The sequence below is a fragment of the Platichthys flesus genome, chromosome 21 (genome assembly GCF_949316205.1).
Source record: "Platichthys flesus chromosome 21, fPlaFle2.1, whole genome shotgun sequence".
NCBI lineage: Eukaryota > Metazoa > Chordata > Actinopteri > Pleuronectiformes > Pleuronectidae > Platichthys > Platichthys flesus.
In genome coordinates, this window is record NC_084965.1 from 446,491 (window position 1) to 474,473 (window position 27,983).

Consider the following 27,983-nt stretch of genomic DNA (forward strand, 5'->3'; position numbering starts at 1 on the left):
TTTGACGTAAACACAATCTTTTATTTTCACATTTTCACTGTTTCTTTCACAGGACACTGAGTTTACAGGTAATATCAGTCAGGTGACAGTGACATCATCAGTTAAGGGACAGTGACATCATCGGTCAGGTGACAGTGACATCATCAGTCAACACCTTCACTGTAAAACTACTTACTTATTTTACATCGATCCAAATCTCTTCCAGTTTTCTGTCACTAGGAGTCGATGTGGAATAAATATGAACTGTGTGACTCCAGTGTTTTGTTGTGTGTATGTGAACAGCTGTTCTCACCATCTTCCTCCTGATTGGTGGGCGTGTTCACAGTGCCAGCTACCTTACCTGTGAGGGCGGGACAACTTACACCCTCATTGTTTCAATTGGGTCCTGGATTTAAGTTTGTTTTTAACAAGCAGCTAACGAACCTATGATACAACGAGGAATCAAACATTGAACCGACACGATTTACTGCTAATGAAGGACGATACAGAGCCAATGGTACGACTTATGTAGATCTGACGAAGATCTAGAGTCGACCTCACATAGATTAACAACACTCTGAACAACACTTCATATTGATACAAAATATAAATATTTAGATATTAATGTGTTGAATATTAATCTCTACTTTATATATCGATCATTATATTGTAATCCGCCCCCCTCCTGTAAACATGGCTCCTGCTATGACATCTTCAAAAGTTCTGGATTCTCTGGATTTGTTTTGATCAGTTTCAGTCTCTTATTTCCATAACATTGTTTCATGTGTGGTTTTCCACGACTAAAAAGTCCCATTTCTCCAGGATGTGAAGTTTCACTGCAGTTATTCATAATCAACTAATAATACTGTAAAAACACTGCCTGCTGTGTGACTGTCCTGAGTTTAGATTCAATAGAAGGTCATCGGCAGCCTTAGCTCCGCCTCTCAGCTGTTCCTATTGGTCACCTGGCTAATAGGTGAATTCCCTCAAGTGAACCTTTCAACAAGTTTCTATTGACGTCCATGTTTGAGTTGCAGCCTGATGGCTCCTTTGGCCATTGCAGGAACATCTGGAGAACATCTGGTGAACGATCCCCGAAGGTTCCACATGTTGAGTCAGCTGATGATGATGTCATCGACGTGTCCATTTGATCAGAGTCTCAGGCGATCGATACAAGAAGATCAGTTTGGCGTACAGCTCCTCCTCTAGCTCCAGCTCACCTGTCTCTCTCACCTGAAAAAGCCAATCACATCGCAGCATGTCAGCCAATCACATTCAAGCATCAAACTAAGATCAGATTATCACACCAGAAGAGTGGGGTTATAATGTGGTGATAGCCACGTGGTACCAGGAAGATGTCGGTGCAGAGCTTGAGGATGCGGTCGACACAGGGCAGCTCCTCGAACATGATGGAGTGACTGACCCCGCTGAAGAACTCTCTGACGAACTTCCCGATCACCAGAACCACTGACGCATACAATCCCATGATGCTGCGGGGCGGAGGGAAGGGGGGGTTGTTTCTTTACTTTTTCATTTCTACTTCAGTACTTACTGCCACTATAGTAATAATTACTGCATGAAGGAATAGTACTCTGTGTCTCTAGTGACCATATGGTAATAGTAATCTATTACTTCAGAAGGTAATAGTTACCCATATCCAGCCAAGAAGCCGAGACTCGGAGGACTGACTTTATCACTGAACACAAACAGCTGAAGCCCCGCCTCCCTCTTGTCCTTCAGGGAAGCCCCGGCCTGAACTGGCACTAAGCTGTCAGCTGGTTGGTCGACAATCCACCACTCCCGGACCTCTCTACTCTGATTGGTCGACCTCTCCAGCGCCAACAAGATGTCCTTGTAGCGGTCATCTGATTGGACAAGAGGAAAGAGAAGCCGTGATTGGAGGAGTGGATTAAACATATTTATAACAAAAAAATATGTGAAATGATTTAAAATCAATGTTCGTAGCAAAGTCATGAACTAAGACTCACAAGTGTTTGCGTCAACGTAAAAGCATCAAACCTGTGTAGAGCTGTTGGATCGGTTTGGCGTTGGAGTCGCTCGGAGCTCGGATGAAACATGGAAGCACATCCTGTATCACCCTGACAACAACAAACACACAACTCTTTTAATTAACGTTTGTTTAATGTTTCGCTGATTCAAAAGAAACTTTTCATCTGATCTCAACAACTCAATGCTACATCAGCTAGCTTAGCATCGAGCAGACAGGAATTGTTAGAGGGAATGGTGCCCCCCCCCCCCCCCCCCCCCCCCACACTCACACAGGAAGTGTCCTGGTCCCGTTCAGCAGCTCGATCAGCTCCAGGCGAGTCTCATTGTCCAGGTAAGTCACATGTTTACCTGATGCGAGCTCCACCTTTGCTCCCAGACTCAGGTTCCTGTTTACAAAAAGCTTTATTCAGCTGGTGAACGGTCAGTGACGTGCAGCGGCTGAACGCTGCTCAGGTCATCAGGTAGGAGTCGGTATCCATGTTGGATTCTTGATCATCAGAACAAACCTCTGAACGGTCCAGGACAGGGTGATGGGGAAGTGGTGGAGGTTGAGCACCTGGCTCAGGTACTGTCTGCTGGGCGGACTGATGGTCCACAGCGAGTTACTGCTGCCCTGCAGCTCCGCCACCGTCACGTCCTCACGTGTGTACGCCTCCAGGAACTGCAAGGCACTCTGGGAAACACACGCCACAGAGTCACTGCAAGAGTGTAACTAGGAGTAGTGCTAGAAAACTGCTAATACTACTGTAAACACTGCTAATGCTACTGCTAATAGTTAACTGCTAAAGGCTCATTTATGCTCTACGAACCTTCTGGAAGTAGAAATGCAGTGATGGGCGGTTCGTCTGAGACACATTCAATTTCGTACATACAAGGAAGCATAAATTAGACTTAGTAGTTTGAAGGAGAACTTACGGGGGTGTAACTGTAGGAGCTGACGAAAGAGCTGAAGTCCTCCTGAGTCAGATCCCTGAGCTGGTTCTGCTGAGCGCTCATGGTGAAGATGGGCTGCAAACAACAACACAACACTGGTCATAGTGCTGCTCATCCAGTCACAGAGGTGAGGCGGGACCGGTGCTTCTACCTGGAAGCCTCCGAGCGTGATGGTCAGAGAGATGTCGAGCGGCCGGTTCACGACTCCAGCCACGGACTTGATGAGCGACATGAAGAGCAGCGGGAACCACACGATGCAGATGAGCAGGAGCACGATGAGGCCGCCCATCCCGTACTTCACCACCCGCTTCTTCTTCTGCCCCCGGGGCTGAGGGTACCTCTGTGGACACAACACACTTCATACACTGCTACACACTCACACACATGATAACTGCTACACACACACACACACACACACACACTTCATACACTGCTACACACACACACACACATGATAACTGCTACACACACACACACACAGACTTCATACAGTGCTACACACACACACACACACACTATATACCCTGCTACACTCACGCACACATGATACCCTGCTACACACACACACACACAGACTTCATACCCTGCTACACACACACACACACACACACACACTTCATACACTGCTACACACACACACACACACATGATAACTGCTACACACACACACACACACACAGACTTCATACAGTGCTACACACACACACACACACACACACACTATATACCCTGCTACACACACACACACACAGACTTCATACCCTGCTACACACACACACACACACAGGCACCTTCTCTGACTCCCTCCAGCACTTCAAGACGAAGCAGTGGGCGTAGACGTCCTCCACACAGATCCATGAGGACAGAGACAGAGTGGTGTCCGTCCAGACCCAGTCCATCACCGCCCTCAGCTCGGTCAGGAAGGGAACCATACGGAACCTGGAGACAGAACCGGGCACAGAGCTAGCTACATGCTTCTCAGGTCATTGTGCTAAGCTAGGCTGACGGGCTTCAGGGCCGGGGCAGGACTCACCCCTGGAACAGGAACAGGTTGAGGTAGTTGTGACTCTTTGTCAGGAAGTTTCCCAGAACTCGTGTTGGGTAACCAGATCGAATCTGATAGGCCGACAGACCAAAGTACACGCACTTCACAAAGTACCAGAGCTGAGCCACCAGGTTCTGATTGAAGCGTCTGGAGACGAGAACAGAAACAACATGGACGTTCACGTGTGTTTGTGAGACTGAGGCTGAGTTACCTTAAATACGCTTCAACTTGACTTATCTATCAACTCAGTTTAACCTTGGTTCTGTTGTTGACTAGTCTCACGGATGGGTTAGTTACCTCTCGGTGACAGTCGGCAGGATGAAGAACATCCAGAAGTGGATCCCAAAAACCAGAATCACCTGAAACACCAACTTCCCCAAAACTGTCTTCCTCAAATACAGAGCCCTGTCTATCACCATGGTCCCTGCAGACAGACAGTAAGAGAGACAGTGAGACAGATCAGCAGTGAGACACACAGATGAACAGACACACAGGTGAGACAGCAAGACAGTGGACATACCAAACTGGATCAACACCATCACCAAGAAAGCTTCAGGAACCTGATCTTCTGAGAGGGAGGAAGTGATGTCAGCAGCCGCCGAGTGCTTCTACGAATCATTAGAATAAAACTGAGTAAAGTTTCAGCTCAGATTGAAATATTCATAAACATGTTTAATGAAACCAACTTTACTCCAAAAGCCCAGAAGCCAAAGACGATGATGATGAAGTCGACGGTGTCTGCGAGGAACATGAGGACATAGACGTCGGTGACGGCGCTGTACTCTGGTTGGACGAGAGCTCTGAAGAACTGACCGACCGGACGGTACGCTGACAGACACCTGAGAGAGAGAGGGATGGTGCTGAGTGTTCTGTCAACAGGAAACAGAGGCAGTTAACGGCAGAGTTAGCATACCTGCTAACAGAGACCTCCTGGACTCGGATGGAAACCTCTCGGAGTTTCAGCAGCAGCAGATCCAACCTGCTGAGCTGCTGAGGTCTGGAACTCACACTGCCTGAAACACAGCAACGCATTTTCATTCTCTACACATTTTCAAGCACATTTTCAAAGTCACTTAAGCTCTTTCATTAACTGTGAATAATAAGAAATTGTCTTAGTGGCCCCCCTGTCATTTTTCTTTTTACTTCCAGATATTTCCAACAGGGTCAGCGCTTTGGTTTCATCTTCGAGCCACAGATTCTTCTGATGTATAGAAATGATCCACTCATCGTTTCAGACCGATCCTGAGACGGGATGGGACGTTGGGCTGCTGATGATGAACGTTACCGTCTGGAACCAGAATCTTCAAATGTCTGAAATCTGACCGTTTCAGATTCAGACTCTGTCCTGAAACGTTCTTTGGTTATTGTTGTTTTTAGGTGTGTTTGATTCTACCTGCAGGAGAGCGCAGCTGGGTGGAGCTGGAGCGCGTTCGGCCCCGGCCTCGCCGTCGGAGTGTGTTGGCGAGGTCGACCCGGTTGCCGGAGGAGGAGTCAGCAGAGTCCGTCTGGTTGTTGAGCTGACGGAGGGGGTCGGCCTCCATGCTAATGGTCTGATCCCAGAGGCCGTGGCACTGTGGAGGAGGAGCCAGCGGTTATCACTCAGAGCTCTTTACCTGGAGTTCAGTTCTGCGGTGGAGTCACTTTACCTTGAGTGTGGCTCTGTGGTAGAACAACGTGAGCAGCTGCAGCAGGTCGTACAGGACGTAGCCTTCCTTCTTCTCCACTCCCAGGATGTTGGGGGGGTGAAACGGTTTGGATCGGTCCACCTCAAGCTTCTGGTTAAATGGGAAGAAACCGAACTGGAAGAAATACTTGATGACGATGGTAACCTGAGGAAACAGACACACAACAGGCAGATATACAGTAGAACCAGTTATATATATTTATAAACTATTAATATTCAAAAGATAAAGAAATAAAGAATGAAAACAAACCTCAGTGTAGATGATGGCCGTCATCCAGAAGGTCTTACTGGGCCGAGGGACGGACAGCATCGCCCAGAGAAACACCAGAACCGGGAGAACCAATGTCAGACAGCTGGCAGACACCATGTGGTTCAGAACGATGACCAGGTAACACACAGTCTCCGACCTGCCGGAGTGGAACCAGGTTTACACTGAGGAACTCATCGAGCTTCTGATAACCTGCTTGTTTCAGTATTAAGAGATGGAAGGTTGACCTGGCTGCCAGGATGTTGTAGAGGGCGTAGCACAGCTGGAGCAGCTGAGGCTGCGTTCCATAGAACCGGTCTGAGGCCTCCAGCTCGTCATCATAGAAGGTCCTGAAACACAGACACAGAGCTGAGCTCCAGCAGGTGTCGGGGGGGGGGGGATCTGTGGACTCACCTGTCCTCACCTGTTCCTCAGCAGCTCGCTCGCGGTCAGCTCCTGAGTTCGAGATGTCAGCGGACAGGAAGTGGAGGCCGAGTCAAACAGAAGGTCGTTGGTTTCACTGGGAGTCAGCAGCCGCTTCCTAAATCCTGACTCCGCCTCCCCTCTCCTCCTCCTCTGTCCACCCCCCCTCGTCTCCCTCACTTCCTCCTCGTGGAGGTCGAGCCCGATTGCGAGGCTGTAGGAGGGGGGGAGGAGGAGGGAGGAGGTGCTAGTGAAGGTGTGTGTTGGCCGCGTGTCAACAGGAAGTGGCTGGTTCCAATCTTCACAGCTGTTCAAACAGAGAGAGGCACATGATGAACAGGTTGCTAACTGAGTCGTGCTATGCTAACCTCCCACAGAATCCTAACACGTGATCAATATCTCGTTATGAATATGAGTTCCTGATGTCGCTGCAGCAGCCCACCTGTATGTGTGACTGATCTCTCCTTCCTCTGACGATAAGGACGCCAGAGACTGGACCCTCTCCATCCTGGACAGTTTGGGTCGGGATCTTTGGCTGGTTTTAGCCTCTATGCATTCTGGGACATCTTCTCCTGGTTCATTATGACCATCTGCTTCTGGTTCTGTTTCCGGTGGACTAACTGTGGTCTGCAGTCCACCTGGGTCCTCCTCGGATCCAGTTTGAGGATGCGGGTCTGAACCGATTGATCCGAGTCCTGGTTCGTGTTCAGAATGTGAATCGTCCTCATCGTCTGAGTCTGTTTTGAGTTTCTCTTCTTTCTCGTTGGTTGTTTGACCTCCAGCTTCTTCTTCTTCTGTATCAGGACGTCCTCCCTCTTCATCTCCTCCCCCCTCTCTTCCTCTCACTGTTGCATCATGGGAACCGGAGTCCAGACCCGACTCTCTTGATATTTTCATCATCTGCTCTTCGTAGTAAACGGTGATTGCCTCTCTCGTGGGCAAGTTACCCTGATCGACCAAACAAATAAGAGAATAAACAGGAAGCAGGTCCTCCATCTTTGTTGTAGTTCACAGCTCACCTCCCAGTAGGGATCTGTAGTCCTGGGTGTGTACCTGTTTGGCCTGTTGTGTTAGCATGCAGTGCTCGATGCGGAGGACGGTGGAGATGTCAACGTGTTCCTGACACAAGCCGCTGAGCCAGGCAGTCAGGGAGTCCAGCAGAGCCGACAGCAGAACCCAACAGAAGCGCAGTGTGTTGGAGACTCGATGCAGCACCGTGTCTGAAACACATCAGCTCAGCGTTCACCGTGGACCGACATGTTTACTGAGACAGTTCGAGGTTATATAACATCTGCTACCTGAACCCTCCTCTTTCTCCTCCTCCTCTTCACCATCCTCCGTCTCCTCCGTCACTTCTAAGACTCCAGCTGCGGAGGCGTCACCTCCTTTCTTCTCCTCCTTCCTGCTCCTTCGTTCAGAAGAATTCTTCTCCCACAGTTTCTTCTGGTTGTTTCGAGCTCTCATTGCTGTTCTGGAATCTGTTATCCAGGCGTGGTAAACAAACTAATGGAAACAAAGATCATCATCACATCTTGTAAATTGTTAGTTGGTGTTAAGTGAACTCAGGGATTCATTGAGTTCATTGAAGACAAACCCCTCAGGAGGTTTGACCCGTCGTTGTTGTGTTAATAAAGAGTTGTATTATTATTATTATTATTATTATTATCTTATTTAATCCTATTTCAGCAGAATCTTGCGTTTGTTCTGTCTAGACATGTAATATCATGTCTGCCTGATTTTGGCTCTTTAGCGCCCTCTAGCTTCCGTTACAGATATGTGGTGGTCATGGAGACGAACCTGGAAGGCGGACTTCTCAGGCTCCGCCTCCTTCTTCTCTTCCACCTTCTTTTCTTCATCCTCCTCTTCTTCACTGTCTGTCTCAAACAGGTAGTAGTCCCCACTCCTCACCACTGCAGACAGACATGGACAGACGGGCACAGATATAATGTTTCAGAGCTTCACTGTGTTCAGGATCTATATATCATGTCTGTTATGATTTGGTTTGACACAAAACAAGTTGAATAAACACGAGGTCATGTGACTCACTGGAGGCGTGGTTCACCCAGGGCCTCCACCAGTCCTTCTGTTTCTGACCCTTCTTGTTTTCTTGACCTACAAATCAAACACAACAGCTGATTGTGTGATTGACAGCTGTGTGTCTGTCTGTTACCATGAGGACAGATGTTTACAGACCGTCCCCGTGGCAGCTGTCCTGAGGGACACTCAACATCTTCTCTTTCCCTCTGCGGAACTTCTGCTGTCGAGACTTGATCCTCTCCATCCTGAGGCAAGCAGACAGGAAGTAGTTCAGGTCAGACCAGCACCAGGACTGGTTCTCTGTGTGTTCACTGGTTCTCTGTGTTTTAACTGGTTCTCTGTGATTTGACTGGTTCTCTGTGTTTTGACTGGTTCTCTGTGTTTCGACTGGTTCTCTGTGTTTTGACTGGTTCTCTGTGTTTTAACTGGTTCTCTGTGTTTTGACTGGTTCTCTGTGTTTCGACTGGTTCTCTGTGTTTTAACTGGTTCTCTGTGATTTGACTGGTTCTCTGTGTTTTTAATGGTTCTCTGTGTTTTAACTGGTTCTCTGTGTTTTGACTGGTTCTCTGTGTTTCGACTGGTTCTCTGTGTTTTGACTGGTTCTCTGTGTTTTGACTGGTTCTCTGTGTTTTAACTGGTTCTCTGTGTTTTGACTGGTTCTCTGTGTTTCGACTGGTTCTCTGTGATTTAACTGGTTCTCTGTGTTTTAACTGGTTCTCTGTGATTTAACTGGTTCTCTGTTATTTGACTGGTTCTCTGTGTTTTGACTGGTTCTCTGTGTTTCGACTGGTTCTCTGTGTTTTGACTGGTTCTCTGTGTTTTAACTGGTTCTCTGTGTTTTGACTGGTTCTCTGTGTTTCGACTGGTTCTCTGTGTTTTAACTGGTTCTCTGTGATTTGACTGGTTCTCTGTGTTTTGACTGGTTCTCTGTGTTTCGACTGGTTCTCTGTGTTTTAACTGGTTCTCTGTGATTTAACTGGTTCTCTGTGATTTAACTGGTTCTCTGTGATTTGACTGGTTCTCTGTGTTTTGACTGGTTCTCTGTGTTTCGACTGGTTCTCTGTGTTTTGACTGGTTCTCTGTGTTTTGACTGGTTCTCTGTGTTTCGACTGGTTCTCTGTGTTTTAACTGGTTCTCTGTGATTTGACTGGTTCTCTGTGTTTTGACTGGTTCTCTGTGTTTTGACTGGTTCTCTGTGTTTCGACTGGTTCTCTGTGATTTGACTGGTTCTCTGTGTTTTGACTGGTTCTCTGTGTTTCGACTGGTTCTCTGTGATTTAACTGGTTCTCTGTGTTTTAACTGGTTCTCTGTGATTTAACTGGTTCTCTGTGATTTGACTGGTTCTCTGTGTTTTGACTGGTTCTCTGTGTTTCGACTGGTTCTCTGTGTTTTGACTGGTTCTCTGTGTTTTGACTGGTTCTCTGTGTTTCGACTGGTTCTCTGTGTTTTAACTGGTTCTCTGTGATTTGACTGGTTCTCTGTGTTTTGACTGGTTCTCTGTGTTTTGACTGGTTCTCTGTGTTTCGACTGGTTCTCTGTGTTTTGACTGGTTCTCTGTGTTTCGACTGGTTCTCTGTGTTTTAACTGGTTCTCTGTGATTTGACTGGTTCTCTGTGTTTTAAATGGTTCTCTGTGTTTTAACTGGTTCTCTGTGTTTTGACTGGTTCTCTGTGTTTTAACTGGTTCTCTGTGTTTTGACTGGTTCTCTGTGTTTTGACTGGTTCTCTGTGATTTGACTGGTTCTCTGTGTTTTAAATGGTTCTCTGTGTTTTAACTGGTTCTCTGTGTTTTGACTGGTTCTCTGTGTTTTAACTGGTTCTCTGTGTTTTGACTGGTTCTCTGTGTTTTGACTGGTTCTCTGTGCTGGACATGTTCTGGACAGGTCTTTGCTGTTTGTCTCTCACTGTCTCTTCAGCAGGTCCATAGACGTCTTCTCCACTTCCAGTCTCGCTCTGACCGCTTTCACTGTTGATGCCTCGAAGAGCTCCGCCCCCCTGACACAAACACATGTTAACATCATGTGACTGTCACGTGACTGTGTGTGTGTGTTCTGATAGGTTTGTTACCTGGAGGCCAGTAGTTGTGTGTTCTGCAGGTCCAAGACCACATACAGGAAGTAGTGACTCCTGAAGACGCGTCTTTGCAACAACAGGAAACAGAAACAGACTCCGTCCCAGATGATCCCCGCCTCGCCGCTCGGTAACTCACACTGTTTACTGCTCTGCTGCTCCGCTGCAACAGACACAACAGACATGACAGACAGAGACAGAGAGCAGACAGAGAGAAAGAGAGACAGAGACAGACAGAGAGACAGATAGACAGAGAGCAGACAGAGAGACAGAGAGACAGAGACACAGACAGACAGACAGACAGACAGACAGACATGACAGACAGAGACAGAGAAGAGACAGAGAGACAGAGACAGACAGAGAGACAGAGAGACAGACAGACACACAGAGAGACAGACAGACAGAGACAGAGAGAGAGAGAGACAGACAGACAGAGACACAGACAGACAGACAGACAGACAGACAGAGAGCAGACAGAGACACAGAGAGACAGACAGAGAGACAGAGAGACAGAGACACAGAGAGACAGAGACAGAGAGACAGAGAGACAGACAGACATGACAGACAGACAGACAGACAGAGACACAGACAGAGAGACAGACAGAGAGACAGTGAGACAGAGACACAGAGAGACAGAGACAGAGAGACAGAGAGACAGACAGACATGACAGACAGACAGAGAGACAGAGAGCAGACAGAGACACAGAGAGACAGACAGAGAGACAGAGAGACAGAGACACAGAGAGACAGAGACAGAGAGACAGAGAGACAGACAGACATGACAGACAGACAGACAGAGACACAGACAGAGAGACAGACAGAGAGACAGAGAGCAGACAGAGAGACAGAGAGACAGAGACACAGAGAGACAGAGAGACAGACAGACACACAGAGAGACAGACAGACAGAGACAGAGAGACAGACAGACAGAGACAGAGAGACAGACAGAGAGACAGAGAGACAGAGAGACAGAGACACAGAGAGACAGAGAGACAGACAGACAGACAGACAGACAGACAGACAGAGAGACAGAGAGACAGAGACACAGAGAGACAGACAGAGAGACAGACAGACAGAGAGACAGACAGGTGGTTTTACGTACGTTTGGTGTATCCTTTGATGGTGCACGCCAGACTGAAGAGCTGAATCAGCCAACAGTGATTCAACACCAACGACTTGATGAAACCACACGCCAGGATCTGAGAGAGACAGGCAGGGAGACAGAGAGAGAGAGAGAGACAGGCAGGGAGACAGAGAGAGAGAGAGAGAGACAGGCAGGGAGACAGAGAGAGAGAGAGAGACAGGCAGGGAGACAGAGAGAGAGAGACAGGCAGGGAGACAGAGAGAGAGAGAGAGACAGGCAGGGAGACAGAGAGAGAGAGAGAGAGAAGGGCGGGGAGACAGAGAGAGAGAGAGAGACAGGCAGGGAGACAGAGAGAGAGAGAGAGACAGGCAGGGAGACAGAGAGAGAGACAGGCAGGGAGACAGAGAGAGAGAGAGAGACAGGCAGGGAGACAGAGAGAGAGAGAGAGACAGGCAGGGAGACAGAGAGAGAGACAGGCAGGGAGACAGAGAGAGAGAGAGAGACAGGCAGGGAGACAGAGAGAGAGAGAGAGAGAAGGGCAGGGAGACAGAGAGAGAGAGAGAGACAGGCAGGGAGACAGAGAGAGAGAGAGACAGGCAGGGAAACAGAGAGAGAGAGAGAGACAGGCAGGGGAAGATATTTAGAGACTCCTTGTGTGACTTTAAATTCCAAATGTATGTGATGTAATGATGATGATGATGATGATGATGAAGATGATGATGAGGATGATGATGACGATGTGTCTCACCGACAGAATATTTTTCATGGTGATGACAAACACGTTGTAGCCGATCAGACAGTCCCAGTAAACCAGGATGGATTTAACTGGTTTGAGTAACAGTTCTCCTCCGACCAACAGGAAGTAGAAGCAGGCGACCAGGTAACCCATACAGAAGATACTGATCCTGAAGCAAAACAGCACGGTTGAGATGTTTCTACACTTACAAAAATTCATCCTTTAATCAAAACACAAAATATTTCATATGAATTTGAATAAAATCCTAATTTTTTAATTTAGCATTTAAATATTTCAGGAAAGCAAACTTTTTCAAATCTCACTGTGCAGGTTTCATCTGAATAATTTGGATTAAAGCTGGAGTGAATAATCGTTTCATCAGTTTTTATGATTTAATGTCAAATTTAGAATTTGACTTATTACACCTACTCACCTGGTTGTCCCGGTGACGAAAATGATGGTGAGAACAAACCAGAACATGTAGCTGAAGATGATGACCTTCATCATGTCCAGGTAAGACCTGAACAAACAGAGAGACGTCAGAGACACAGACGGGTGGACGGGTGGACAGGTGGACAGTGGGCGGGGCTTACCTGCCCAGCGTGAAATCAGGAACCTCGTTGAGCCGGAGTCGTCTGAGGACATCACAGATCTGTCCGTCGTCTCCGTCCAGCTCGCTGTTGTGGCCTGCGAGGATCTGAACCGTCGCCTGAAGCTCCTCCTCAAACACCTGCAGCTGCAGCGACGCCCCAAGGAGGAGCAGGAAATCATCTGAAGGGAAACACCGGTAATGAGTTGAGGTGCTACGACTCGGTGATGGTCAGACGGAGGGGAACCAGTCCAGAGCTCAAACTGAACCTGAATCGTTTCTGTAATTATCCTATTTTACTTTAGATTACATTTTTGTGTGTAAATCTGGATTCATTTTTTTTGTTGACTCGTGATTCATTAATACAATTCATTACCAAAATTATTTTGTTTTAAAATATAAAATATACTTTAACAAAATGGCATTAAAATTATTTTATGGGAACTAATTATTATTATTATAGTGTGATGATGATGATGATGATGATGATGATGATGGTGGCCTTACAGAGGAGGAAGAGTGGGTTGGGTGGTGTCAGGTGATCAGGAAGGAAGAGCCATTTCACCACGTTCGAGTCCATGTGGGAGGCCGGAGGTCTCCAAGGATAATCTGAACATCACAACAAAAACATGTGCAATGTTAGCTTAGCGCCGTCCACCTTTAGCACCTCCTTCACCATTTCAGAATAAAACTTTTAATAAAACTTTTAGTGAAGTTAATAATCCCAGCACTTTGTCTTCAGAGGAGTTTGTACCTGCACAGGCAGCAGGAGGGAAACCGATACACAGAAGGTACTGGAGACACAACAACCCGGACAGGAAGTAGCAGTATTGTGGCCACACTGAGGCAATGCACTTCCTGCTGCGACGTGATAGGACAGTGATGAGGCCAAAGGCATGGGCTACGGCAAACAGATCCATCCGCTGACCAATCACATTTACGGCCAACAGGAAGCAGGTCTGCGGGGGGGCATGGGAATGTTTTTATTCAAAACCATTAGCAAGTTAGGTTGTTGCTGTGTCAACACGAGCGTCTCACCTCCAGTCCAAACTTGTAGAAGAAGTAGTTGAGGAAATATTTAAAGCAGCTCAGAACATTGTCGTCCAGCTGACGCCTGGTGATGTCAGGAAACAGCGTTCTGGTAGGGGGCGGGACTTTGTTGTGACGGAGACGGTAGAGTTGCTGGTGTCGGTAAACGGTCACCTCGAATGCTAACAGTCCTAGCATCATCAGGTTATACTGTGAAGACACGTTAGCATGGTGCTTCGTTATCAGACCTATCGGCACTAACTTCATCAAGCTGTGCTGAAAAAGATCAACACTTTCAAAAGGGTTATGGATCGCTGATGTCATCGCTCCTCACCCTCACGTAGTCCAGCAGCTTTCCGTCTGTTTTGCGAAGCCCGACCCACTGGGCGGGGTCAACTGGACCAGAGTACAGAGCAGATTGAGACAGGATGCTGCTGGCGTTATCTGGCTACAGAGAGACAGACAGGTGAGGGACAGACAGACAGCTGTGCAGGCAGACAGGTGGGATGGCCATGCTTACCAGGGTGCAGTTGGACGAGTATCTGATTGGCTGAACGACGTTGAGTTGGTATAACATCTTACAAACGGTCACCACACAGGTCCAAACTGTGCAGACTCCTGACAGTAGGGGGCGCCACGCCCTGCAGGGCAGAGCCACGCCCACACATAGCACAAACAGCATGTTAAAGACACACACCTGAAGAGAGAGAGACAGGGTGGAGAGACTGAGAGGTTCAACACACATATCTGCAGAGACGGACAGAGAGACAGGTAAATATGACAGGCGGACTCAGACCTCCTTCACAGAGACCCAGATGATGTAGGAGGAAACAATCTTGACAATGTGTAGTTCCAGGAGCCACCAGATGAGGCGCTGCAGTCGCTGCATGGAGAGGAGGAGGCGCAGGAACAACACAGAGATTCGATCCACCACCAGCCTCCAGGAGACCAGCGCTGAGGAGGAGACATCAGAGTCTACTTCCTGTTGCAAGCTCAGCTCCTCTGTCTCAGGTGTGACCATGTCCAGTTTACCTGTTATGTGGTCAGACAGGGTTTCCTTTTCAAACACACAGGGGTAATGTTCCTCTTCCTCCTCTTCTTCCTTTATCCCCTTATCTTCTCCCTCTATCTCTCTCTCTCTCTCCCTCTCTCCTTTTCTCTTCTCTTCCTCCAGGAGGAGCTGAGGAGCTCCACCCACTGACAGGTCGACCAGGCTGCCATCAGAGTGAACCAGCCTGCAGAGAGAGAGACAGGTGAAGTGAGACAGGTGAAGTGAGACAGGCGAAGTGAGACAGGCGAAGGGAGACATGTTAGGGAGACAGGTGAAGTGAGACAGGTGAAGGGAGACAGGTGAAGTGAGATATGTGAAGGGAGACAGGTGAAGGGAGACAGGTGAAGGGAGACAGGTGAAGGGAGACAGGTGAAGGGAGACAGGCGAAGTGAGACAGGTGAAGGGAGACAGGTGAAGTGAGACAGGTGAAGTGAGATATGTGAAGGGAGACAGGTGAAGGGAGACAGGTGAAGGGAGACAGGCAAAGTGAGACAGGTGAAGTGAGACAGGTGAAGTGAGACAGGTGAAGTGAGACAGGTGAAGGGAGACAGGTGAAGGGAGACAGGCAAAGTGAGACAGGTGAAGTGAGACAGGTGAAGGGAGACAGGTGAAGTGAGACAGGTGAAGTGAGACAGGTGAAGGGAGACAGGTGAAGGGAGACAGGCAAAGTGAGACAGGTGAAGTGAGACAGGTGAAGGGAGACAGGTGAAGTGAGACAGGTGAAGTGAGACAGGTGAAGGGAGACAGGTGAAGGGAGACAGGCGAAGGGAGACATGTGAGGGAGACAGGTGAAGTGAGACAGGTGAAGTGAGACAGGTGAAGTGAGACAGGTGAAGGGAGACAGGTGAAGGGAGACAGGTGAAGGGAGACAGGTGAAGGGAGACAGGCGAAGTGAGACAGGTGAAGGGAGACAGGTGAAGTGAGACAGGTGAAGTGAGACAGGTGAAGGGAGACAGGTGAAGTGAGACAGGTGAAGGGAGACAGGTGAAGTGAGACAGGTGAAGGGAGACAGGTGAAGTGAGACAGGTGAAGGGAGACAGGTGAAGGGAGACAGGTGAAGTGAGACAGGTGAAGGGAGACAGGTGAAGTGAGACAGGTGAAGTGAGATATGTGAAGGGAGACAGGTGAAGGGAGACAGGTGAAGTGAGATATGTGAAGGGAGACAGGTGAAGGGAGACAGGTGAAGGGAGACAGGTGAAGGGAGACAGGTGAAGGGAGACAGGCGAAGTGAGACAGGCGAAGGGAGACAGGCGAAGGGAGACAGGTGAAGTGAGACAGGTGAAGTGAGATATGTGAAGGGAGACAGGTGAAGTGAGACAGGTGAAGGGAGACAGGTGAAGGGAGACATGTGAAGTGAGACAGGTGAAGGGAGACAGGTGAAGGGAGACAGGCGAAGTGAGACAGGTGAAGGGAGAAAGGTGAAGGGAGACAGGTGAAGGGAGACAGGTGAAGGGAGACAGGTGAAGGGAGACAGGTGAAGGGAGACAGGTGAAGGGAGACATGTGAAGTGAGACAGGTGAAGGGAGACAGGTGAAGGGAGACAGGTGAAGGGAGACAGGTGAAGTGAGACACGTGGGCACAGAGCTCTGACGAATAGCTGTGATGGTCAGTGGACTAGTTGTAGAGGTCTTTGGACTTGTAGTAGAGGACAGGGGACTAGTGCTAGAGGTCTTTGGACTAGAGACTCGTGGTAGAGGTCCACTGATCTGAGAGCTTTGATTGGACGGATTCAGTGTATGTGTGCTACCTGGTGATGATGCTGTTGTGTGTGTCCACCACAGTCTTCAGGTCGGTCAGCTGCAGGAACGGCTCATGGAAGTAATGCAGGTGAACGATACACACCTGCAGAACAAAGACGACAACTGTCACGTCTGTGACGCTGAGACCATGTGACTGTGTTCGATAGACGTGTGTCTGAGTGAGCACCAGTAAGAACGCAGCAGGAATGAAGATCCTGGTGAAAAGAACCGGAAGAGAGAACGACTCCAAACCAACATCCTCCAACCTGGGAAGATAGAGAACCAATCAGAGAGCCAAGCACATGTCTACCTGTGTGTGTACCTGTGTTTACCTATGTGTGTACCTGTGTGTATAAGTGTGCGTACCTGTGTGTACTGAGTCCAGAGTAGTAACTCCAGGTGTGGGGGGATGAGGGAAATTGAAAGGTGTAGACCAGGATCAGAACCAGCATAGAGTAAACCACCACAGCTACCCAGAATCCCCTGAGCAAGGCACGCCAGCGCTCATAATTCAACTACAGAGGCACAGACAGGTGCAGTTAGACGGGTGTAGATTATTATTTCAAATGTCCAATCAGTGATATCAAACAGTAGCCACACCCATTGCAACAGTTCTAACACAGGATGGACGATGAGAATTAGAAACCATCAACCGCATGTTGCAGTAACATGCAGTACTTGTACCTCTAAAGAGCAAAGCAGCAGAGACTTTCATATTAGATGTAGAACTTCAGTGGTACAGTCACTAATACAGCAACATTTGCGATACTGTTTTTTAATAACAGGAGTTGCAGGACTTGTACTATTTGCAGTATTTACAGTACAGTGCTTGAAGTATTTGTTGTATTTATAGTACTTTAAGTACAGTACTTGTAGTTTTACCTGGTACAGGGCGACGCAGCACAGGAACATCACCATGTAGATGACTTTATAGAGAACGATTCTTCCTTCAAAACTAACGAAGAAGAACATGGTTCCACAGACGTAGATCCAGTACTTCACAAACATCCTGGTCACCACTGCCACCAGAGCCTCCATCTGAACGGCTCCCCCCAGGAGCAACACCTCCTCACATGACTCCTCCCCCTTCGTCAGGGCAGGCTCTGCACAGACAGACAGGTGATCAGTGAGACAGACAGGTAATCAGACAGTCACGTGAAGACAGGTGTCTCACCCTCCACATGGACAGTGATGGTGGACAGCTTGTTGTCCTCATGTCTCTCGCTCTTCTCTGTCAGCGCCTGACGCAGCAGCAGCCAGAAGGTCAGAAGACACAACAACTGCAACAGCAGATCAGATTACAGTAGAGTTACAGTCTGATAATCAGATTACAGTAGAGTTACAGTCAGATAATCAGATTACATTAGAATTACAGTCTGATAATCAGATTAGATTAGAATTACAGTCTGATAATCAGATTACAGTAGAGTTACAGTCAGATAATCAGATTAGATTAGAATTACAGTCTGATAATCAGATTACATTAGAATTACAGTCTGATAATCAGATTACAGTAGAGTTACAGTCTGATAATCAGATTACAGTAGAGTTACAGTCTGATAATCAGATTACATTAGAATTACAGTCTGATAATCAGATTACAGTAGAGTTACAGTCTGATAATCAGATTAGATTAGAGTTACAGTCAGATAATCAGATTACAGTAGAGTTACAGTCAGATAATCAGATTAGATTAGAATTACAGTCTGATAATCAGATTAGATTAGAGTTACACTCGAATAATCAGATTACATTAGAATTACAGTCTGATAATCAGATTACAGTAGAGTTACAGTCAGATAATCAGATTAGATTAGAGTTACACTCGAATAATCAGATTACATTAGAATTACAGTCTGATAATCAGATTACAGTAGAGTTACAGTCTGATATTCAGATCTCAGTAGAGTTACAGTCTGATAATCAGATTACAGTAGAGTTACAGTCTGATAATCAGATTACAGTAGAGTTACAGTCTGATAATCAGATTACAGTAGAGTTACAGTCTGATATTCAGATGTCAGTAGAGTTACAGTCTGATAATCAGATGTCAGTAGAGTTACAGTCTGATAATCAGATTACAGTAGAGTTACAGTCTGATAATCAGATTACAGTAGAGTTACAGTCTGATAATCAGATTACATTAGAATTACAGTCTGATAATCAGATTACAGTAGAGTTACAGTCTGATATTCAGATGTCAGTAGAGTTACAGTCTGATAATCAGATTACAGTAGAGTTACAGTCTGATAATCAGATTACAGTAGAGTTACAGTCTGATAATCAGATTACAGTGATGTAGTATTAGTAGTAAAAGTGGTAGTAGTACCTTGGAGGCGAGCTCCGTGCAGGGGACGTCCTTCCTGGGGAACAGTCCGGGGACTTCCTGCACCGGAGGGAAGCTGTAGATGTACTGTAAGATGACCAGCAAGTTGCCATATGCAACCAACCATGGTGATGACATCAGTGTGTAGCGCCGACGCTCCCTCATCATCCAGAGGACACATGACCACAGCAGCAGGACACACGTGAGCCAGGACACGTATGTGATGGACCACGCCATCATGGAGATCAGAGCACAGATGTAACTCTGTTTGAGGAGGAAGCTGAACGCCATGGAGGCTGCACTGACTCCGCCCACCTCGCTCCTTACCTCCCCCTCCTCCTCCCATCCGTCATCTTCAAAAACACACGTTTCCAAGGTGTCTGCGACAGGAAACCAGAGGTCACATGATGTTCGTTCACATGGAGGGCGAGCAAACAAGAATCTGTGTTAACAGGAAGTCAAATCCATCAGCTCAACGCCAGGCCACGCCCCCTCGGCTCAGAGAGACTTCCCTTGATTGGATTATTATTTTGTACCGAAACCTATCTGTTTAAACCAAGCACTGACCTGATTGGCTGAGAGAGTACTGAGGCACAGAGTAAACATCCAGTCCCAGGGCAGTACTCTGTGTGTGCGGGGTGAAGGAGTCAGAGGGGCTCTCATTGGTCGACGTCGACTGCACCTGCTTCACAGAACCCATCAGGATTGATTCTTCATTAAACATATGAAGAAAAATGGATCACTTTGAAATATGGATTTTGTCCGTACGTCTCTGCACTCCGGGCGATCGTGAGCTCTCCTCCACAGCTCTCTCCGCCTCTCTGCTGTGAGGTCAGCGATGACCTCATCACTCAGGTTACTGGTGGCAGTGATGATGTCACTGCTCCCGCTCACTGCTGACACCACCCTCTTCACGCCTCGCCTCTCGTCACCAACGATCAGCTGAAACATGTGACATCCGTAAGCCAATCAGATCTGCAGAACACTTTGAGTATATATGACATCATCATGGTCACCTGGTTCCTCCACAGCGCCGCCACCGCGTGGAACAGCAGCAGGAGCGTCAGAGGACTGAGGAAGTGAAACCAGCTGAGCTCAGCGTTCATGTGCAGCCTCCAGGGGGCGCTGCAGTCCACCTCCACCAGGGACACCAGGCCAAACACACTGCAGAGCAAACCACCATCAATTACCAAGGTGTGTGTTACCTGGTGGAGCTGTGTGTGTGTGTTACAAGGTGGAGATGTGTGTGTGTGTTACCTGGTGGAGATGTGTGTGTGTGTTACCAGATGGAGGTGTATGTGTGTGTGTGTGTTACCTGGTGGAGCTGTGTGTGTGTGTTACCTGGTGGAGATGTGTGTGTGTGTTACCAGGTGGAGGTGTATGTGTGTGTGTGTGTTACCTGGTGGAGCTGTGTGTGTGTTACCTGGTGGAGGTGTGGTTGGGAGGCCACGCCTCCTGTAGGGACGGCAGCTGGTAGCAGTAGAGGAGCAGGAAGTGGGAGGAGCAGTATACCAGTGACATCACAGACACACACCTGAAGAGGAGGGGTGGGACCTGACCCGACCACGCCCACCAGGTGCACAACAACTGGAAACAGAGCAGGTAAGGGAGGGAGGAAAGGGAGGGGCATATGATACCTGGAGGGGGCGGGGCAAGGAGGGGGGGGGGTTCTATCAGTTCCATCAGTTCTGGATTCTATTGGAATCTATTGTTACCTGTGAAATTCTATTGGAGTCTATTGGAATCTATTCTTACCTGTGAGATTCTATTGGATTATATTGTTACCTGTGAGACTCTATTGGATTCTATTGGAATCTATTGTTACCTGTGAGGTTCTATTGGATTCTATTGGAATCTATTCTTACCTGTGAGATTCTATTGGATTATATTGTTACCTGTGAGACTCTATTGGATTCTATTGGATTCTATTGTTACCTGTGAGACTCTATTGGATTCTATTGGAATCTATTGGATTCTATTGTTACCTGTGAGACTCTATTGGATTCTGTTGGATTCTATTGTTACCTGTGAGACTCTATTGGATTCTATTGGAATCTATTGGATTCTATTGTTACCTGTGAGACTCTCTTGGATTCTATTGGATTCTATTGTTACCTGTGAGACTCTCTTGGATTCTATTGGATTCTATTGTTACCTGTGAGACTCTCTTGGATTCTATTGGATTCTATTGTTACCTGTGAGACTCTATTGGATTCTATTGGATTCTATTGTTACCTGTGAGACTCTATTGGATTCTGTTGGATTCTATTGTTACCTGTGAGACCCAGCAGAGCCGTCAGCAGAATTTTCCCTCGCGTCGTTGTCATGTGTCCAATCATCTGTCTGCTTTTACAAAACAGTGATTCGAGTTCAACCAGAATTCTGTTTCTGCTGCCGCCCTCCTCTTCTTCATCCTCTTCATCATCCTCTTCATCATCCTCTTCTTCAGCGCCCCCCCCTCCCAGCACAGAGTCCTCCTCAAACATTAGCTCTTCCTCCTGACGCTCCTCCTCTTCCTCCTGCTGAGACTGAAACAGGAAAAGGAGAGGTTTGGTTTTACTGGATGTGTTTGGACACGTGTATCCACCTGTGGACGTCTTGGTCCTGCACATGGACACACTGACGTCTGAGAGAGACAGTTATGAAGAGTGAGGAAGAGGAAGAGGAGGAGGAGGAGGAGGAGGAGGTCTGGTTTCATGTTCACAAACAGACTCCGACAGAACCAATAATTAACTGATTGAACTTGAAATGTAATCATTATACCCTGAGTTTGTGTGTGTGTGTGTGTGTGTGCGTGCGTTGGTTCGTGTGTGTGTAATACAGTCACATAACGAGGTTAACAGTTAATAAATATCTTACTGAGTTACACACTAATACAAAACAAACCTCGTTACGAAACGAGACGGGGGAACTAAATTAGGTTACACCTGCTTCATTAGTTTGTGTGTGTGTGAGTGTGTGTGTGTGTGTTTGCGTGTGTGTACGTGTGTGTGCGTGTCACCTGTGTGTGTGTGTCGGCGTTCAGTCTCACAATCAGCCTCCAGGTCACCAGACTGATGAACAACACACCAACATCTGGAAACAGCTGTCTCACTGCAGAGCCTGCATCACTTCCTGTCAGACTAATGTAGAGAGAGAGTGATTGTGTTTGATTCAAAGACGTAATGTAATAACTGGTCTATATTCAAATCTCACACACGCACACACACACACACACACACGCAGACTGAACACCGACCTTCTGGTAAGTTTACGACCCACTGTATCTCCTGACCCACAGGTGACATGTAATGAGTCAATGATGATGACTAAAGGAAGTGTGTGTGTGTGTGTGTGTGTGTGTGTGTGTGTGTGTAGGTGTTTCTAGAGACATGTAGTCCAGACAGAGAGACTACTGAACCTCCTACTGCTTAAACACACACACACACACACAGACACACAAACAGGACAAACACTTCTCCTCCAACATGTATGACATTGTACACTGATTTTTTACTTTTACAGGAGCTGAGTCAGCAACACACAAACACACAGACACACACATGTCTGAGTCTGTTTTTTTTATGTGTCAATAAAGTTTAACTGAGAACAGACAGTTGAGTTAGTGTGTGTGTGTGTGTGTGTGTGTGTGTGTGTGCGTGTGCATGTGTGCATGCGTGTGTGTCTGTGTGTGTGCGTGTGTGTGTGTTTGTGTCACTCTGTGACATGGTGTATGTCTTACCTCACGAGGCCAAGCTGACTGAGAGCTTTTTGCCATGATGTACCTGCAGGTGAGCAGACAGACAGTTGAGGAGGCAGACAGATGAGGAGTCAGACAGGTGAGCAGACAGTGAGGTGATTAGACAGACAGGTGAGCAGACAGACAGGTGAGGAGTCAGACAGGTGAGCAGACACACAGGTGAGCAGACAGACAGGTGAGCAGACAGACAGGTGAGGAGGCAGACAGACAGGTGAGGAGTCGGACAGGTGAGCAGACAGTGAGGTGATTAGACAGACAGGTGAGCAGACAGACAGTTGAGGAGGCAGACAGACAGATGAGGAGTCAGACAGGTGAGCAGACAGTGAGGTGATTAGACAGACAGGTAAGCAGACAGACAGGTGAGCAGACAGACAGATGAGGAGTCAGACAGGTGAGCAGACACACAGGTGAGCAGACAGACATGTGAGCAGACAGACAGGTGAGCAGACAGACAGGTGAGTCAGACAGACAGACAGGTGAGGAGTCGGACAGTTGAGGAGGCAGACACAAAGGTGAGGAGTCAGACAGATGAGGAGTCAGACAGGTGAGCAGACAGACAGGTGAGCAGACAGACAGGTGAGGAGGCAGACAGACAGGTGAGGAGTCGGACAGGTGAGCAGACAGTGAGGTGATTAGACAGACAGGTGAGCAGACAGACAGGTGAGGAGGCAGACAGACAGATGAGGAGTCAGACAGGTGAGCAGACAGTGAGGTGATTAGACAGACAGGTAAGCAGACAGACAGGTGAGCAGACAGACGGATGAGGAGTCAGACAGGTGAGCAGACACACAGTTGAGCAGACAGACATGTGAGCAGACAGACAGGTGAGCAGACAGACAGGTGAGGAGGCAGACAGACAGGTGAGGAGTCGGACAGTTGAGGAGGCAGACACAAAGGTGAGGAGTCAGACAGTTGAGGAGTCAGACAGGTGAGCAGACACACAGGTGAGCAGACACACAGGTGAGCAGACAGACAGGTGAGCAGACAGACAGGTGAGCAGACACACAGGTGAGCAGACACACAGGTGAGCAGACAGACAGGTGAGGAGTCAGACAGTTGAGGAGGCAGACAGACAGGTGAGGAGTCAGACAGGTGAGCAGACAGACAGATGAGGAGTCAGACAGTTGAGGAGGCAGACAGACAGGTGAGGAGTCAGACAGGTGAGCAGACAGACAGGGGAGCAGACAGACAGGCTCCTCTCACAGTTGTAGTCGGGCTGCAGCGTTGCGGTCGTCAGCTGGAAGAACGACTGCAGCAACAGGAAGAGGAAGCTGGACACACACACGGCCATCACACAGCGACTCGTGTTACCTGAGAGACGGAGACTTTACTTTGAAAAACTCAGACAGGAAGTGATTTCTTCAGTTAATCACCTGCAGGAGGAACACTGATAAAACTCTTATTCTGTTGAGTTTGTCTTTTTCTTGCAGTTTTTTTATCCCAACGTTTCATTTCAATTTAATCTTTATTAAAGAATATGAAGAACGAGCAGCTCTGGGCTTCCACTAGGGGGGGCTGATGAGGAACTAAAGAAGATATAAAAGATATTTACACTTTAGTTTCTCATGTTTGAAACCTCGGTTTGTTTTTATTACCCCCCATCACATATCCTGAGCCCGACCCCAAGGACGACCTCTCTATTCTCTGTGTTTCCTTCAGGAAACATGGACATCCTGTCATCCCCTGACTGTGTGTTACTGTGTGTGTTACTGTGTGTGTACTTGTCACAAACTGTATGTTCTCTTCTCTCTCTGACTCTAGATGTGACACTACTCAAAACAGTATTATTATTATCGTAAAGAAGATGAGGATGTTATTATCATTAATATTACTATTCAGTTGTAGTAATATGTGTTGTTATAATCAGTTCCTGTTGTTGTGTGATTGTAATGTTGTGTTTTCCTATGCTGATACTTCAGACATATTCCTCATCACTAGTGAGTCGTCCTCAAACTCTTCTTCAATATTCTGTCACTAGTTTGTGTTCAGAGCTAAAGTCTGTGGTGCAGAGTGAAGATAGAGAACTTCATGGTCCTGGTTCATCTGCACTGAAGATTTTATACTCAAATTAAACAGAATTCTCTTAATGACTGTTCACAGATCAGTGCTGATTGGGCTGTGTAGCCTACCTGTGGTGGAGGCAGGGTCAGGCAGCAGTGGCAGCAGCAGCAGCAGGATGACATAGACCAGAGAGAATCCATTGTACCGCAACACACACGCTGAGAACAAAATCATTAATACAACAATCAATACAACAATCAATACAACAATCAATCAATACACCGTTCGAGAGGGAAGCTGAATGTTCTGAACTCATTGCTGTGGAGCTGTTTCCTGCCCCCCCTCCCTCCCCTCACACTGACAACATCTGGCTCTGTCTGTGTGTGTGTGTGTGTGTGTGGTTAGTGTTGAGTCAACACACACCTCCCCCTCTCTCTGGAATGTGAATCAGTTTAAAGGCAAATTCTACTTTAAAACTGAATCTGACGCTGAGTCCAGACCTGGTATTAACATCTGTCCTGAGAGATCCGATCACATGAGGTTCTGTGTTCACAGCTCGTTTTAGATGTGTCCTGAATGGGTCGGCTCTCACTTCCCCGCTCCACATGCAAATGAACCAATATCTCATGTGTTTAAGTAAAGACCAAACAGTGTGGTTTTGAGTCAGTCTGAGTTTACAGATGTGTCCGATGTCACTGTGCGTGTGTGTGTGTGTGTGTGTAGCAGTCGTGATGTTTGGGCAACGATGAGAGAAACAATAGGTTCAGTAGGTTGTGAAACGGCAGCAGGTCACAGGACGTCCTCCACATGTGTGAAGGTCAGAGGTCGTCCTCCACATGTGCCTCAGGACGCTTTCACACTGTTAACTGTGGACACATGTGGTCTGGTGTGATCGGCTCTATATCTGGTCTGAGTGCGTTCACACCTGAACTTCGAGCTGTCCACTTGTGATTGGATCATAAAAACCACATGTTAATACCACATGTTAAAAACAAATGTTAATAACACATGTTAATACCATATGATGTCACTAAAGGTTACTAATGGTCAGAAGGTTTGTGTTGTGGAGAACAGAAAGTACAGGAAACACTGAGGGACATTTTCTTATTGATTTTCTGATCTATCAACCAATAACCAATAGAGGAAGAGTTATAAACAACTATGATCTGAATCTTTTTTCAATTTGAGGTCAAATGTCATCTGCAGATGACCCAAACAAAGATGGCTGCTTCACATCTGGATGATGACCAGAGGAGGAAAGTAACTGAGTACTTTTACTCTACAGTTCTTTCACTGCCTGTTTCTCATAAAATAATCTATATTATTTAATAAGATGGGTTACCTGAAGAATTACAATGTTCCAGTGGAACAAACAGAAGAGAATAAAGATGATTTTCTTTATATTTTCTATAATAAACTAAATATGAAATGCTGTGGTCGCAGCTGCTGATGATTCATTGATAAACAGAGTGATGGTACCTGCAGTCAGAGTGAGCGGCAGCAGAATCCTGAAGACCAGACTCACAACCAGGTCTGAGGACATCCTGAATCCAGATCAGTCCACTTCAGTCTTAATCCACCCCTGAATCTGGATTCACTGGTCCACATTAAATCCACTCCCGGATCTGGTTCTGGTTCGGTCAGAGCTCTGTGTTCCTGCCAGGGAGCCACAGGTCCAGCAACGAGCAGCGGCACACCCAGAGGACATCCTGTGTCCTCCAGGACTCACAGCTGAGAGACAGACAGCTGAGAGACAGACAGATGCACAGTGTCTCACCCTTCAACATCAAACAGTGAGGATTATAACAAACTTTGTCTCTGTCTCTCTCTGTCTGTCTCTCTCACTCTATCTGTCTCTCTATCTGTCTCTCTCTGTCTGTCTCTCTGTCTCTCTCTCTGTCTCTGTCTTTCTCTGTCTGTCTCTCTGTCTCTCTCTCTGTCTCTGTCTTTCTCTCTCTCTCTCTCTGTCTCTCTCTCTCTGTCTCCCTCTCTGTCTGTCTGTCTCTCTCTCTCTCTGTCTCTCTGTCTCTCTCTGTCCCTCTCTCTCTCTCTGTCTCTCTCTCTCTCTGTCTCTCTGTCTCTCTCTGTCTCTCTCTGTCCCTCTCTCTCTCTCTGTCTCTGTCTTTCTCTGTCTCTGTCTTTCTCTGTCTCTCTCTCTGTCTCTCTCTCTCTGTCTCCCTCTCTGTCTGTCTCTCTCTCTCTCTGTCCCTCTCTCTCTCTCTGTCTCTCTCTCTCTCTGTCTCTCTCTGTCTCTCTCTGTCCCTCTCTCTCTCTCTGTCTCTGTCTTTCTCTGTCTCTGTCTTTCTCTGTCTCTCTCTCTGTCTCTCTCTCTCTGTCTCCCTCTCTGTCTGTCTCTCTGTCTCTCTCTCTGTCTCTGTCTTTCTCTGTCTGTCTCTCTGTCTCTCTCTCTGTCTCTGTCTTTCTCTGTCTCTGTCTTTCTCTGTCTCTCTCTCTGTCTCTCTCTCTGTCTCTCTCTCTGTCTCCCTCTCTGTCTGTCTGTCTCTCTCTCTCTCTGTCTCTCTGTCTCTCTCTGTCCCTCTCTCTCTCTCTGTCTCTCTCTCTCTCTGTCTCTCTGTCTCTCTCTGTCTCTCTCTGTCCCTCTCTCTCTCTCTCTCTCTCTGTCTCTCTGTCTCTCTCTGTCTCTCTCTGTCCCTCTCTCTCTCTCTGTCTCTCTCTCTCTCTGTCTCTCTCTCTCTCTGTCTCTCTGTCTCTCTCTGTCTCTCTCTGTCCCTCTCTCTCTCTGTGTCTCTCTCTCTCTGTCTGTTAGTCGTTCTCTGTCTCTGTCTCTTTCTCTAAAATCACAGAAAAAGAAAAATGTGAGAGAATTTCTTTTACCTGTTTTCTGTCCATAAACTTTCTTCTTCTTCTTCTTCTTCTTCTTCCTCTTCTTCTTCTTCTTCTTCTTCTTCTTCTTCTTCTTCTTCAGTAATAAATAAAACACTGTGCAGGAACTTTACCTTCTTTCTTCTTCTTCTCTTTTCTTCTCTCTCTCTCCGCTGAAAAACATCGAGGCTCAAGGACTCACACCCCCCGCCCACAGTCGGACTGGCGGCTCAATGGGCCAATCACAGGGCGCGATGAGGAGTTCATCATTTTAAATCGGAACCGAAGACCACGCCCCTCTAAAACCAACACAAAAATCTAAATGATCAATTAATGTTTATGAATTAATATCAATGTATTTACACAATGTGGAAAGAAGCATAACAATATAGAACAACAATTATTATTAATATTGATTCATCTATAATCAATATTCAGC

At 47.2% G+C, this 27,983-nt stretch overlaps 1 protein-coding gene across 2 annotated transcripts; it reads right to left on the reverse strand.

The window, feature by feature from the left end:
* LOC133933118 (piezo-type mechanosensitive ion channel component 2-like) lies at positions 1 to 27,720 on the reverse strand. 2 transcript variants are annotated; one of them, XM_062380092.1, is made up of 55 exons: positions 27,557 to 27,720; positions 26,201 to 26,467; positions 24,850 to 24,939; positions 23,924 to 24,031; positions 22,703 to 22,745; positions 21,983 to 22,103; positions 21,257 to 21,509; positions 20,405 to 20,618; positions 19,998 to 20,145; positions 19,750 to 19,923; positions 19,549 to 19,663; positions 18,985 to 19,361; positions 17,830 to 17,935; positions 17,538 to 17,758; positions 17,022 to 17,170; positions 16,843 to 16,921; positions 16,664 to 16,758; positions 14,898 to 15,100; positions 14,662 to 14,819; positions 14,386 to 14,562; positions 14,200 to 14,313; positions 13,875 to 14,075; positions 13,591 to 13,795; positions 13,344 to 13,445; positions 12,841 to 13,018; positions 12,681 to 12,767; positions 12,260 to 12,416; positions 11,530 to 11,626; positions 10,425 to 10,590; positions 10,263 to 10,352; positions 8,515 to 8,603; positions 8,368 to 8,433; positions 8,119 to 8,231; positions 7,620 to 7,824; positions 7,375 to 7,541; positions 6,764 to 7,269; positions 6,323 to 6,628; positions 6,147 to 6,248; positions 5,902 to 6,058; positions 5,614 to 5,796; positions 5,361 to 5,538; positions 4,881 to 4,980; positions 4,659 to 4,806; positions 4,488 to 4,575; positions 4,265 to 4,391; positions 3,956 to 4,114; positions 3,714 to 3,861; positions 3,074 to 3,262; positions 2,905 to 2,997; positions 2,496 to 2,662; positions 2,259 to 2,375; positions 1,999 to 2,078; positions 1,631 to 1,844; positions 1,328 to 1,469; positions 1 to 1,212 (listed from the first exon to the last, which is right to left on the reverse strand). In XM_062380092.1, exons 2-55 carry the CDS (start codon positions 26,262 to 26,264, stop codon positions 1,111 to 1,113), a joined length of 8,238 nt encoding a protein of 2,745 aa, XP_062236076.1. In that variant the 5' UTR covers positions 26,265 to 26,467; positions 27,557 to 27,720; the 3' UTR covers positions 1 to 1,110. The 2 variants fall into 2 exon arrangements, with proteins under 2 accessions (XP_062236076.1, XP_062236075.1); XM_062380091.1 differs by having other exon boundaries at positions 19,549 to 19,666.
* Positions 27,721 to 27,983: the final 263 nt, after the last annotated feature.